The following is a 15,573-nucleotide window of genomic DNA, read 5'->3' as shown; positions in this document are numbered from 1 at the left end:
CCGTACCGTCCCCTCATCTCCCCCCAGGGAGCGCCCCCCCATTTTGGGAGCCACTGCAGTAGAGTCAGGCTCTCAGTACAAAATAAAAAAAAATCAAATAGTTGTATATGAACATTGACTATATTAAAGACTGTTGTCCTTCTCTCACCTTGATGCAGCTGAGGCCAGGCAGCAGCCAGAGAAGCCACAGCACTGATGGCTGACTGGGTGGGGTCCGCATCATCATCCAGGGCCTCACTCAGATCTGCCAACAAGGAAGACGATTTACCTCAATGAAAACTAAGATTTCACCATGATGCTAAAAGTCAGTCAATCCTATATCCTGGATGAAATGTCACCATTGATAACATCCAAAGTCTATTTGGTGAACAATCACAATGGGTTTACTAGTTGATACTAAACAAGTGTTGTGGAGGTCCGTTTCTATCCCTACCTTTGGCGTCCGCCTCAGCCACCTGGTCGCGGGCCACCTCCTCCTGCTCCTCAGCCAGGGCCTGGAATATGGCCGACAGGAAGAAGAAGAGCAGCTCACACAGCGGCCCCTCAGGGTCCGACCCCACTAGGGCCTCCTCCAGCACCTCTGGAACACAGAGACAAGGGCCCCACAGTCAGAAAACTCTTCACACACGCCAACACCCACAACCAGACGGTCACTGTACCAGCGTACTTTCACACAAGCATTGACAAACTATACTCAAAAAGCAAACATGGGTGATAAAACTAAAAAGGTGCAGGACCGGTGACTAAAAATACGTTTTGCCAGTGTTTCTCACCGAGTGTGATGCCTTCTGGAAACTCATCCTTCAGGTCAAAGAGCTCTCCAAAAGCTTTGAGGAATTCCAGTACCATGAGGGCGTCGCCAAATAGCTCTGCATGCAGACGGGTCTTCACTGGGACTGGGGCTGGGAGATTCTAGACATGAAGCCATAAAGGAGAGTGAGTCAGGAGCCTAAATATTCTTTACATAACTAGTAATTCATTGAGAACAAGTCATTTAACAATAATGGTTATACCATTCAGTCAATCCCACATACCAATTTAGAGAACATTTAGGACAATGTTTCCCAAACTTGATCGTGTCCCAACCCCCTAATAACTAGCATGGTCCCAGACAATGTTCCCTCTAAGCAGTGTGCGTGCGCATAGCTCCTCAGGACTGTCATGCAGAATAAATATCGGCCCGCGCAGAAAAGCACGAGATTGATAGTGTTAACTAACGGGGGAAACCCAGTCTCTTTACTGTGGGAATTGTGATCAAATCGATGCAATATTAGCCACTTTTTATGCAACGTACAGTACTTAGTACGCAATACATTATTGTAGGCAGAACGAGTCAGAGCAGGATTCTATTGCAATGACATGCAAGACTCAGCCTGTACTCTACACAGACCGGTACGGCATAACCAATCAGAGCTGTAGTAGGCCTATATGCAAATAGACTATTGCCATTTGGTATTGGCATTTTATTAGGATCCCATTAGCTATTGCAAAAGCAGCAGCTACTCTTCCTGGGGTCCACACAAAACAGGTGTTGCTTTATCTGTTTTTTGAAACCAGGTTTGCTGTTTATTTGAGCAATATGAGATGGAAGGAAGCTCCATGCAAGAAGGGCTCTAAAAAAATACCTTACACCCTCTTGAATTGGTTCTGGATTTGGGGACTGTAAAAAAGACCCCTGGTGGAATGTAAGGTGGGATAAGTGTGTGTGTCAGAGCTGTGTGTAAGTTGCCTACGCAAACAATTTGGGATTGTCAACACATTGTTTCTTATAAAAAGTAGTGATGCAGTCACTCTCTCCTCAACTCTTAGCCAAGAGAGATTGGCATGTGTAGTATTTATATCAGCCCTCGGATTACAATGAAGAGCAAAACGTGCCGCTCTGTTCTGGGTCTGCTGCAGCTTAACTATGTCTTTCCTTGCAGCACTGGACCAAACGCCTGGACAATAATCAAGATTAGACTAAAGTAGAGCCTGCAGCAATTGTTTTTTGGAGCAGAGAAAAAAAGAAGCTGAGAATCTCTTTATTACAGCCAGATCTCTCAGTGAAGAGATGACTCTGGGATGCTGCCCTTCAAGGCAGAGTTGCAAAGAAAAAGCCATATCTCAGACTGGCCAATAAAAATAAAAGATTAAGATGGGCAAAAGGACACACACACTGGACAGAGGAACTCTGCCTAGAAGGCCAGCATCCCAGAGTGGCCTCTTCACTGTTGATGTTGAGACTGGTGTTTTGCAGATGTTATTTAATGAAGCTGCCAGTTGAGGACTTGTGAGGTGTCTGTTTCTCAAACTAGACTAATGTTGATGGTAGGCCACTGGTCCTCTTGCTCAGTTGTGCACCGGGGCCTCCCACTCTTTCTATTCTGGTTAGAGACAGTTTGAGCTGTTCTGTGAAGGGAGTAGTACACAGCGTTGTACGAGATCTTCAGCAATTTCTTGCATGGAATAGCCTTCATTTCTCAGAACAAGAATAGACTAACGAATTTCAGAAGAAAGGTCTTGTTTCTGGCCATTTTGAGCTTGAAATCAAACCCACAAATGCTGATGCTCCAGATACTCAACTAGTCTAAAGGCCAGTTTTATGGCTTCTTTAATCAGAACAATAATTTTCAGCTGTGCTAACAATTGCAAAAGGGTTTTCTAATGATCAATTAGCCTTTTAAAATTATAAACTTATTAGCTAACAAAGTGCCACTGGAACATAGGAGTGATGGTTGCTGATAATGGGCCTCTGTACGCCTATGTAGATATTCCATTAGAAATCAGCTGTTCCCAGCTACAATAGTCATTTACAACATTAACAATGTCTACACTGTATTTCTGATCATTGATGTTATTGTAAATGGAAAAAAATGTGCTTTTCTTAAAAAAAAAAAAAAACATTTCTAAGTGACCCCAAACTTTTGAACGGTAGTGCGCATTCAGCAGTCCATTAATCAATTGGTGTTTGTGGGTGTGCACGCTACGGGGATGAAGCTACGAACCCATACGTTTCTAACAAGCCATTTCAACTTGCGAGAGTAGTCATACGCGCACATTTGTTCATATCCTTTGCTAGTTAGTGACTTCTTAGCCCAGTTATATATGTTTTGTAGTCAGCAATGGGGGGAGAGATTGCTTCCAACAAGAGCACAAAACATGTACATTTCTAGCAGTCTTGGAAAAGCAAGTGAGGTTAAGAGTTTTTTTGTCTTAAAGGGGCAGTATTGTATTTTGAGACAGGCTTGAATAAGCCAAGTGACCAATATGCAAAGAGTAGCATAATTAGTCTGATTCTCTGTAATAATGCATTTTATTTTGTAAAGTAGTTTCATACATAAAACATTGTCACCTGCTTGTCTGAAGGACAAGTGGATAAACAGGTCAAGCTCTGCATGTTTTGTTCAAAAGTCTCATGGAATGTAGGCCTACATTGAACATCACACATTGACAGCTACTGTAGGCTGAATGATAGAACAGCTATTTCCATGTTAAAATGTTACGGGATGCATTTTCTAAATTGTTTTTTATGGTAGGCCACTGGTAGGCCTACATTACAATCAAATTGCCACAGTAGCCTACTGGACCACTGTCTGAAACTAACTTAAAACGGGTACAGCCTCAGTATTCACAGTAACGGCACGCTGGCAGTTGCACCAAAATCTGAATTTGCGCTCAGCAGAGCTGAAATTTGCTCAGTGCTGAAAAATTGAGGGAACATTGGTCCCAGGTGCGTTTGTGCTGTATAGCTAACTCATACTGCCGATATGAACTGGATATACAGCACAAACAGCTCTGGGCCCAGGAAAACAAAACTATTGTATTTAATAGAAAATGTAAACATGTTTCAACTATAGAGGATGAGGCCAAATAAAGACAAGCTAAGGATGTTCTGGGGCTGCTCACCTTCAGGTCTTCACACTCCAAGTCTTCTCTGGGTTTGCTCCATATCTTCAGTCGCTCTGCATATTGCTTCTTTTCCTCCTTCAGCTTCTCCCTCTCCTGCAATACAGTATAATGATATAGACAGTATAACCTATATTAAGTAAAATGAGACATAAGAAGTTGTATGGTGTACAAATCAAATGTAAATTAAACAATGAAATTGATCCAAAGAAAAGTTCCTCATAACAACTCACTTTTTCCTTCTCCACTTTCCTCCTCTGCTTCTCCTCTTCAAACATCTTCTTCATCTCTTCCCTCTTCTTTTCTTTGTCCTCCTTCTCTTTCTTTTTGGCTTCCAGATTATCTTCTTTCTCCCTCTTCAGCTTGGCCTTCTCAAGTGCTGAGCAAAATAGATATTGTTGTAACTAAAACATATGGATTTAAATGTGACTGTTCTGGACTATTCTGGATATATAGATACAGTGCATTCGGAAAGTATTCAGAACCCAGTATTCATTGTTACATTAGCCTTATTCTAAAACAGATTACATCTGTTTCACCCCTAATCAAGCTACACACAACACCCCAAAATGACAAAGCAAAAACAGGTTGATGTTTTTGTAAATGTATTAAAAAAATAAAAGGAAATATCACATTTACATAAGTATTCAGACCCTTTACTCAGTACTTTGTTGAAGCACCTTTGACAGCGACTACAGCCTCAAGTCTTCTTTGGTATGACGCTATAAGCTTAGCAAACATGTATTTGGGGAGTTTCTCCCATTCTTCTCTGCAGATCCTGTCAAGCTCTGTCAGGTTGGATGGGGAGTGTCGCTGCACAGCTATTTTCAGATCTCTCCAGAGATGTTCAAGTCTGGGCTCTGGCTGGGCCACTCAAGGACATTGAGACTTCTCAAAGCCACTCCTGCGTTGTTTTGGCTGTGTGCTTAGGGTCGTTGTCCTGTTGGAAGGTTAACCTTCACCCCAGTCTGAGGTCCTGAGTGCTCTCGAGCAGGTTTTCATCAAGGACCTCAAATTTGCTCCATTTATCTTTCCCTCGATGCTGACTAGTTTCCTAGTCCCTGTCGCTGAAAAACATCACCACAGCATGAGGCTACCACCACAATGCTTAACCGTAGGGATGGTGCCAGGTTACCTCCAGATGTGAAGCTTGGCATTCAGGCAAAATACTTCAATCTTGGTTTCATCAGACCAGAGAATATTGTTTCTCATTGTTTGAGAGTCCTTCAGGTACCTTTCAGTAAAATCCAAGCAGGCTTTCATGTGCCTTTTAATGAGGAGTGGCTTCCAGCTGGCCATTAGCATAAAGGCCTAATTGGTGGAGTGCTGCAGAGATGGTTGTCCTTCTGGAAGGTTCTCCCATCTCCACAGAGAAACACTGGAGCTCTGTCAGAGTGACCATCGGGTTCTTGGCCAAGGACCTTCTCCCCGATTGCTGAGTTTGGCTGAGCAGCCAGCTCTAGAAAGAGTCTTGGTGGTTCCAAACTTGTTCCATTTAAGAAAAATAGAGGCTACTGTGTTCTTGGGGACCCTTAATGCGGCAGAAATGTTTTGGTACCCTTCCCCAGATCTGTGCCGCGACACAAAACTGTCTCGGAGCTCTATGGACAATTCTTTCGACCTTGTGGCTTGGTTGTGCTTTGCCATGCACTGTCAACTGCGGGATCTTAAAAACACAGGTGTGCCTTTCCATATCATGTCGAATCAATTGAATTTACCACAGGTGGACTACAATCAAGTTGTAGAAACATCTCAATGATGATCAATAGAAACAGCATGCACCTGAGTTCAAGTTTGAGCAAAGGGTCTGAATACTTAAATAAGGTCTTTTTAAAAAGAAACATTAAATACATTACCAAAAATGTCTAAAAACCTGTCTTTGCTTTGTCATTATGGGTTATTGTGAGTAGATTGGTGAGGTGGAAAAATATTTAATACATTTTAGAACAAGGCTGTAACAAAATGTGGAAAAAGGCAAGGGGTCTGAATACTTTCCGAATGCACTCTACACATGGCAGCCAAATTGTGGGATCATACATACATATCTTGGGACAGTCTCATTAGAACTTACATGACAACTGTGCACCAGTTTTTGCACTTACATGCTAACTATTATCTACTATAATATACTGGACTCACCCGTAGCCATCTCCTCTTTCTGCTGCATCAGACGAAGCTTCTCTGCTGCTTTCAGTAAGTTGTATCCCATCTAAAGGAAATTATGAAAATGCTATTGAGTCTTGAGAAGCTTTACAAATCATAGAGGTCTTTACGAACAAGTCTACTGGAGAAAACCATTATGGAAGTCCAAAAATTATAACAGTTATCATTACAATGTAATAAAATGGTTATATCTTCACTGAGTAATGCTTGACAACAGTTCTACATATGGCATGTGTCCCAAACGCCACCCTATTCCCTATACGGTGCAGAACTTTTGACCAAGGCCTGCCCATAGGGCCATTTGGGATGAAGACATTGCCAATCCTCACCTCTCCAGGAGAAGAAACATTCTTGGGTTTGCCCCGCCCTTTAGGAGGGGGACTAAAGACAAACACAGGGGGCTCGTCAGGGAAGAACTGGGAGAAGTGCTGTTCTGACAACTTGTACTTAGAAACAGTTGATGCCTAAGGGTGAAACAAACAAGAAACAGTAAGCAACACTATAGAGAAAAATGACAGTTACTGGATTCAAATGAACGTGACAAGACAATCCTGTTTTCCACATTTTAAATGGTTTTTGCTTAAAAAGGAACACCAACTAGCATTTCATTAAAACTCTAGAGTTAAATCATACCTTGAGCACGATGACTCCATTCTGTGGTTCACAGTGCTGTTTGAGCAGCAACTTTAATCTGTCCCGTGAAAACGTGTTCTTCTTACGGCTAAAATAAGTGCGAAAGAGAGAAGGTATAAGGCTTAGTTATATTTAAAAAGAACGGGGGGATTGACTGTCGAATAACAACATATGCTGCTTGGCAGAAAGGCAAATGTATCGTCTCACGACTCACCTCATCTGACCAGCCTTTGTGAATATGGCCTCACTGCCTTCCTTGATGGGCTGCACTTTGTACTTGAACACAGAAGGGTTGACAGATTTCTTCTTCTTCCTTTAGACATAAGGGGAGAAGAGCCAAAAAGGTTTTTATCAAAGCCAAAATGGACATGGATAAAGACTGTGTGCATTCACAACGGCGCCCTAATCCCTACATAGTGCACTACTTTTGACCAGGGTTGGGGGTGACATTTCAGAGGCAGCTTTGAATTGCGAATCTTACGGACTGACCCATTGGCCTTTGATTTGGGGATATCCTCATCACTGTCACTGATGACTATGGAGTCCCCGTCCATCTTAAGTTTGGAGTGCCCATTGACCGGCTTGTTGGAATGGTGGGGAGACTGTACATCCAGGATTTCACACGGCTGCCTGTAGGAAAGATCCCAAACACATTTAATGGAATGAAAAACACTAGAGCCGAACCAATATGGGATTTGATAACAGCTTTTGGGGAGACAAAAGTCACTGATTACCAATATACAGCACATATGCAGACCCAGACTTATCCACAGTCTAATTCTAAAATAGATAGTTCCCCCCCCAATCTACACACAACACCCCACAATGACAAAGCAAAACCAGTTTGGAATTTAACATTTATTCAAAATATAACACTGATATACATTTACATAAGTATTCAGACCCTTCACTCAGTACTTCGTTGAAGCACCTTTGACAGCGATTACAGCCTCAAATCAAATTTTATTAGTCACATGCACCAAATACAACAGTGAAATGCTTACTTACAAGCCCCTAACCAACAATGCAGTTTTCAAAAATACAGATAAGAAGAGGTAAAAGTAACAAGTAATTAAGGAGCAGCAGTAAAATAACAATAGCGAGACTATATACAGTGGGGGTACCGATACAGTCAATGTGAGGGGAAACCGGTTATTTGAGGTAGTATGTACATGTAGGTAGAGTTATTACAGTGACTATGTATAGAATAAAAGAGAGAAGCAGTGGTGTAAAGAGGGGGTGAGGGGGCACTGCAAATAGTCTGGGTATCCATTTGACTAGATGTTCAGGAATCTTATGGCTTTGGGGTACTAGCTGTTTAGAAGTCTCTTGGACCTTGACTTAGCGCTACTGTAGCGCTTGCCGCGCGGTAGCAGAGAGAACACTATGGCTGGGGGCAGCTAGAGTCTTCGATAACTTTTAGAGCCTTCCTCTGAAATCGCCTGGTATAGAGGACCTGGATGGCAGGAAGCTTGGCCACAGTGATTACAGAGGGTCGTGCGAACAGTCCAGTACGAGTCTTGCGGTCGGAGGCCGAGCAGTTGCCATACCAGGCAGCGACGCAACCAGTTAGGATGCTCTCGATGGTGCAGCTGAAAAACCTTTTGAGGATCTGAGGACCCATGCCAAATCTTTTCAGTCTCCTGAGGGGGAAAGGTGTTTGAGGCCTCTTCACAACTGTCTTGGTGTGCTTGGACCATGTTAGTTTGTTGGTGATGTGGACACCAAGGAACTTGAAGCTCTCAACCTGCTCCACTGCAGCCCCGTCGATGAGAATGAGGCATGCTCAGTCCTCTTTTTCCTTTAGACCACAATCACCTCCTTTGTCTTGATCACCTCCTTTGTCTTGATCACGTTGAGGAAGAGGTTGTTGTCCTGGCACCACATGGTCAGGTCTCTGACCTCCCTACAGGCAGTCTTGTCATTGTCGGTGATCCGGCCTACCAATTGTGAAATCTGCAAAATTAATGGTGTTGGAGTCATGCAGACATGAGTGAACAGGGAGTACAGTAGGGGACTGATCACGCACCCCTGAGGGGCCCCTGCGTTGAGGATCAGTGTGGCGGATGTGTTGTTACCTACCCTTAACACCTGGGGGAAGCCCTTCAGGAAGTCCAGGATCCAGTTTTCATTGGGAGGTGTTAGGTCTCAGGGTCCTTAGCTTAGTGATGAGCTTAGAGGGCACTATGGTGTCGAACGCTGAGCTGTAGTCAATGAACAGCATTCTCATATAGGTGTTCCTTTTGTCCAGATGGGAAAGGGCAGTGTGGAGTGCAATGGAGATTGCATCATCTGTGGATCTGCTGGGGAGGCAAAAAAATTGGAGTAGGTCTAGGGTTTCTGGGATGATGATGTTGATGTGAGCCATGACCAGCCTTTCAAAGCACTTCATGGCTACAGACGTGAGTGCTACGTGTCGGTAGTCATTTAGGCAGGTTACATTAGTGTTCTTGGGCACAGGGACTATGGTGGTCTGCCTAAAACATGTTGGTATTACAAACTCGGACAGGATGAAAACATCAGTGAAGACACTTCCAGTTGTGTACTGCGAGCATGCCCTGACCGTCCTGGTAATCCGTCTGGCCCTGCGGCAGTGTGAATGCTGATGTCTTATTCACATCGGCTGCGGAGATCGTGATCACACAGTCGTCCGGAACAGCTGGTGCTCTCATGCATGTTTCAGTGTTATTTGCCTCAAAGCGAGCATAGAAGTAGTAATTAATGGCTTCTGTTTGGGGTATGTACATCCGGTCACTGTGGGGACGACGTCGTCAACGCACTTATTGATGAGGCCAATGACTGATTTGGTCTACTCCTCAAAGCCATTGGAGGAATCCCAGAACATATTCCAGTCTGTGCTTGCAAAACAGTCCAGTAGCTTAGCATCTGCTTCATCTGACCACTTTTTTATTGATCACTTGTTTCCTGCTTTAATTTTTTGCTTGTAAGCAGGAAGATAGAATTATGGTCAGACTTGACAAATTTAAGAGCTTTGTCTCTGTGTGTGGAGCATATGTGGTCTGGAGTTTTTTCCCCCTCTGGTTACACGCATAACATGCTAGAAATGAGGTAAAACAGATTTAAGTTTTCCTGCATTAAAGTCCCCATCTACTAGGAGCGCTGCCTCTGGGTGAGCGTTTTCTTGTTTGCTTATGGCGGAATACAGCTCATTCAATGCTGTCTTAGTGCCAGCCTCTGACTGTGGTGGTATGTAAACAGCTACGAAGAAAACAGATAAACTCTTAGCAGGTAGTGTGGTCTATAGTTTATCATGAGTTACTCTACCTCAGGCGAACAATAGCCTGAGACTTCCTTAGATATCGTGCATAAGCTGCTATTTACAAAAATACATAGAACACCACCCCTTGTGTTACCAGCAGGATAAAACAGCAGCGTCTGGTACATCGTATAACCAGCCAGCTGTATGTTGATATTGTCGTCATCCAGCCACAACTCCGTGAAGCATAAGATGTTAAGGTTTTTAGTGTCCCGATGGTAGTTCAATCTTCCGCATAACTTGTTTATTTTATTGTCCAAAGATTGCACATTTGCTAGCAGAATGGAGTGAAGTAGGAGTTTATTTGATCACCTGTGAATTCTCAGAAGGCAGCCAGACCTTCGGCCCCTCTTTCTCCGCAGATCACAGGGACCGGGGCTTGTTCCCGAGGAAGCAGCGTATCCTTCGCGTCAAAAATGAGGATTCTGCTAGTCCGTGGTGAGTAATTGCAGTCCTAATGTCTAGAAGTTATTTTCGGTCATAAGAGACGGTAGTGGCAACATCATGTACAAAATAAGTTTAATGCAAATAAGCCAACATAAAAAAATTAAGATCTGGGAGCAAGTAAAACATCTGCCATCTTCTCCGGCACCATTTTATTCAGTCTTTGCCCCAGTCTGAGGTTTTCATCTAGGATCTCTCTGAACTTTGCCCTGTTTATCTTTCCCTTAATCCTGACTAGTCTCCCAGTCTCTGAAAAACATCCCCACAGCATGATGCTGCCACCACCATGCGTCAACATAGGGGTGGTGCCAGGTTTCTTCCAGATGAGACACTTGGCATTCAGGCCAAAGAGTTCAATCTTGGTTTCATCGGACCAGAGAATCTGGTTTCTTTCGGTCTGATAGTCTTTTATGTGCCTTTAAGCAAACTTCAAGCGTGCTGAGGAGTGGCTTCCCTCCTAACAAGTCTACCATCAAGGCCTGATTGGTGGCATGCTGCAGAGATGAGAGAACCTTCCAGAAGAACAACCATCTCCACAGAGGAACTCTAGAGCTCTGACAGAGTGACCATCGGGATTCCCTGACCAAGGCCCTTCTCCCATGACTGCTCAGTTTGGCCAGATGGCCAGGTCTAGGAAGAGTCTTCGTGTTTCCAATCTTATTTCATTTAAGAATGATGGAGGCCACTGTGTTCTTTGGGACCTTCAATGCTGCAAAACATTTTTGGTACCCATCCCCAGATATGTGCCTTGACAATCCTGTCTGGGAGATCTACGGACATCTCCTATGCCCTCACGGCTTGGTTTTGCTCTGACATGCACGGTCAACTGTGGGACCTTATATAGACAGGTGCGTGCCTTTCCAAATCATGTCCAATCAATTGAATTCACAGGAGAACTAGAAACGTCTCAAGGATGATCAATGGAAACCGGATGCACCTGAAGTCTGAGTCTGATAGCAAAGGGTCTGAATACTTAGTTTTTTGCAAAAAATGTTTAACTTTGTCATTATGGGGTATTGTGTGTAGATTGACGATGAAAACTTTTAATCTAATCCATTTTAGAGTAAGGCTGTAACATAACAAAATGCAGAAAAACACAATAAATGTTTGTTTTGTTCGATAAAGTCCCTCTTTATATCCCAAAAACTCTTGTTGGCTCATTTTTTCAGTAATCCACTGGCTCAAAGGCGGTCAAAACATGCAGACGAATACATCGTAATAGTACCGGTAAAGTTCGTCGAAACATGTTAAACGATGTTTATAATTAATCTTCAGGTTGTCATCGTCTAAATAATTTAAGCGTATTCAATAGAAAGGGAAAACAACGAAGGGCACGCACTCGGTCACGCACGCAAACCAGTACTGCATTATTCTACAGTCCACTGACAGAAAGGTCTAATTCTTCAGAAAATAAGCCAGAAACAATATCTGAAACAATGTCTAAAGACTGTTGACATCTAGTGGAAGCCAGAGGAACTGCAATCTGGGTCATAACCCATTAGATACTCGAGGCATTCAATTGAAAACTACCCACATCAAGAAAATCCCACTTCCTGGATGGATTTTCCTCAGGTTTTCGCCTGCCATATCAGTTATGTTATACTCAGAGACATTATTTTAACAGTTTTGGAAAAGTTTGAGTGTTTTCTAACCAAATCTAACAATTATATGCATATCCTTGCTTCTGGGCCTGAGTAACAGGCAGTTTACTTTGGGCACGCTTCTCATCCAGACGTCGAAATACTGCCCCCAAGCCATAAGAAGTTATTAAGAACCAGTTCTTATTTTCAATGATGGCCTAGCAACAGAGGGTTAACTGCCTTGTTCAGGGACAGAACGACAGATTTTTACTTTGTCAGCTCGGGGATTCGATCTCGCAACCTTTCGGTTACTGGACCAACGCTCTAACCACTAGGCTACCATAGAAACACTATAGTAATCTCGCAAGGAGAGGTTGTTCAGAGATACTTTTGAGGAGATGGGGAAACGTCATTGGAATCGTATTAACACCCATTGTGTACGTTTCTAATGCATCGTCAATGGACCATGCAGTGCATTCTGGGCAACTCTGACAAGGAGAGCTCTTCTTCACAGAGTGTATGGGTGTCAATGGGGCACTAGCTCAAAAACACAACATTACCATGAATTTCATTAACAAGTACAACTTTACAAATATTTTCAGAAATGTCAGATAATTAGCTTGTTCTGTCATATTGTATAGCTCTGGAATCGCGACAGAGGAAAATGGCCAGGTTTTGACTCACCCACGACTTCAAGAAGAGATTGCATGACAATTACCGTAGCAACTGCATGACGCAACATGATAATGTGAACACGATTGGTCAACCGTCTGCGGCATTACACGGTCCTCCATTCATTTCCCAATGGGATTTCCATCTCTTCTCTCTGACTTGTGATCACAATGCACTGTCTGATATGACAAGCACACGCTAGCTGTTAATTACGAAAATGTTCTTACTTAAACCATAATGTAAATTACACGTACTCAATACAAAACATATCGGCTATACATTTCAACTGCAAATGGCATGCGCTGATGACAAAACATTAAAGAAATGCTCGCCGCACTGGTTTTAGTCACACTTTCCAATTTAGCTAATCTTCTCATCATGAATAAAACAAATGGCCCGAACGGTAATATCTGTGTCAACTAAATAAGCCCACTAACATAATACTGTTACTGTCTGGGCCTATTGTCTGTATGAAGGATGAGTCAATGTTGACTTTGGCGCCAGTCCAGGGTCACACATAAGTAGCACAGATTGCTTGCTAGCTAGCTACGCTAACTACCTTGCTGGCTAAATAGAGCCTAACTACGGTTATCTAGCCTGCTAACGTTAACCAATTGAGCATGTGTTGAGGACAGGGCTGCTTGCTTGAGCGTACTTTTGATGACTTACTTATTCAAATATAATGTCGCTGGCAAGCTGCTCACAGTCAAATCACTATGCCCACTGACTCTCACGTTGTGACTTACAGAATGAATGATGTTCAATGAGGAGCTCGTTGAGCACAGTCTTCAGGCAACCATTGACAAATGACAAATTAGCACACGTATTTGTTCATTCTATGTACATAATATTGGTGCTTTACCGGTGAAATAAAGCCCGATACAAATATTTCTGTTAGATTTATTATCGGCCGATAATAAATCTGTCAACCGATTTATCAGTGGGGCTAAAAAAAAATATATAATCCAATCTTGAATGAAATAAGTATAGTAACTGTACTTGTAACAATAATCATGGTATTAGAATTGAAAGAATAGTCATTGGTAGATGCCCAGACTTTAACAAGAGTATTTGTAACTTGAGACATGCCCTCACTAATACCTAATCCACTGGCCTAACTGAAAAACAAGGCCAGAAACACTGAACCTGCTTACAGGCATTTAACTTAAGCACATCAGGCTAAGCACACAAGTCAGAAACAACTGACAAGAGCATGTTGGCTGAGTAAATCCCTCAGAGCCCAGCCCAGTCAGAAGCCACATGGCAATTGTCCCTGCATGCGCCTGCTTCCCCTACGCCTTCTCCCTCCCTCCTCCCCTGCTGTGGGTCCATGTTTCTTCTAGTCTGGCTGGCTCTCTGCGCTGCCTACAGCCAAGCCGTGATGAGGTGATGTCTGGGACAACTCCTTGTGCTGGCTTAGCCAACCACAGCACTCGCCTTAACACCACGGTAGTGAGTGGGTGGAGCTATCTCCAAATAGCAAGGTCAGCTCACGATGGCTGACTGATCTCCTCTCAGAATACAGAAGAGGGCCCTTTATAGTGATTTAATCCATATGCTCAGTAGAGTCTATAACCTAACAGCCAAAGGATTACAGACTGGTGGTATGAGGGTTAATGGTTAGAGTTTTGGGATCCTTGCTAAATAAGCATGACCTGTGGGTATTGTACAGACAACGCTGGCAGATATGACTGAGGGACACAGAAGTCATTGGACCACACCCAGTCATCAGTTCTCCTCTGGTGCCCATCTCCAAACAGCTCATGGCCAACTCAACCATGTTGACAAAACAATGTATCTGTTTATTACAGAGCACACGATTCCACTGTCAAAGAGCTGGAATCTACTGTCACAAAGGTAATGCTAGTGAACATAAAACATTTAGTTAATACTCCTTCGGCTAAATAGGGAAATCATCAGTGGCTTGTAAGGAGAAACAGTAAAAGGCATTGAACACTTTCAAGAAGATGATTTAAAACCAAATGGAGAAAAGTGAAACTGATGACACTGGATGAGGTCATATGTGTAAAATAAAGTAAAACTGAAGATGCTAGGTGAGGTCATATGGATAAAACCAACAACACTTGTGATGAGGGTAGGTAAGATCATCAGAGTACAGTAAATTAAAGCTGATGATGTTGGGTGAGGTCAACACTTTACACATGGATAAATCAACACTTTACCTGGTACCGGAGCGGTTCACAACATCCACGATCTCCCCTGGAAAAAACCTCTCCCTGGCATAAGAATACACATCATCACAGATCTCGTGGAGCCGGGTACGGTATGTGAGTGCTGTGAGGTGCAGCAAGGGGACCACCAGGGCTGAGGGGAAGCTCTGCAGGCTACGACGGCCCCTCTTCTCACTCTCCAAGGCTTCCAGGTAGGTCAGGCCAGGCTTGCCTGTCACCGCACAGCTCCACACCAAGCTGTTGCACAAGATGGTCCTCTCAAAGAACTCACTGTGGGGAGACAGGGTGGTTCAGGTCATTGCATATTCCCTAATGTGTACTACTGTGGAGGCTGGTGGGAGGAGCTATAGGAGGACAGGCTCACTGTAATTGTATTAATGGAACAGAGTCAAACATGTGGTTTCCTTCAGTGCAATGTGTTTGATACCGTTCCATTGATTCCATTCCAGCCATTACAATGAGCCTGTCCTCTTATAGCTCCTCCCACCAGCCTCCACTGGTGTACTACTTTCAACCAGGGCCCTAATGTGTGACAGCATGAAATGAAAGTGTTCAGCAATTTTGCAAGTTTTCTGGACAGAGGCAAAATATTGTTGCCCACACAATCACTGGAGGCCAGGAAAACCCATGCTCCCCAGATCACTGTTGAAAACATTGTTGCATACAATTTATGCCTCGCTTATCTCTGTAATACTGTAAACTTGAGGCTTTTCCAAGGTCTCTGCAC

General features: G+C 43.4%; 1 protein-coding gene across 1 annotated transcript in view; it reads right to left on the bottom strand.

Moving 5' to 3' along the window:
* Positions 1–15,573, bottom strand: part of baz1a (bromodomain adjacent to zinc finger domain, 1A) — a 43,857-nt gene that overhangs the window by 26,513 nt on the left and 1,771 nt on the right. The window contains 11 exon segments of the mRNA XM_029687741.2: positions 149–244; positions 434–580; positions 774–912; positions 3,886–3,981; positions 4,119–4,264; positions 6,025–6,094; positions 6,378–6,512; positions 6,682–6,769; positions 6,896–6,994; positions 7,171–7,311; positions 14,838–15,116. Coding sequence (XP_029543601.2) covers positions 149–244; positions 434–580; positions 774–912; positions 3,886–3,981; positions 4,119–4,264; positions 6,025–6,094; positions 6,378–6,512; positions 6,682–6,769; positions 6,896–6,994; positions 7,171–7,311; positions 14,838–15,116 — 1,436 coding nt within the window.

The sequence above is a fragment of the Oncorhynchus nerka genome, linkage group LG18, assembly GCF_034236695.1.
Source record: "Oncorhynchus nerka isolate Pitt River linkage group LG18, Oner_Uvic_2.0, whole genome shotgun sequence".
Taxonomy (NCBI): domain Eukaryota; kingdom Metazoa; phylum Chordata; class Actinopteri; order Salmoniformes; family Salmonidae; genus Oncorhynchus; species Oncorhynchus nerka.
The sequence above is the reverse complement of the archived record's forward strand: the minus strand, read 5'-3'. Positions and strand labels throughout refer to the sequence as shown.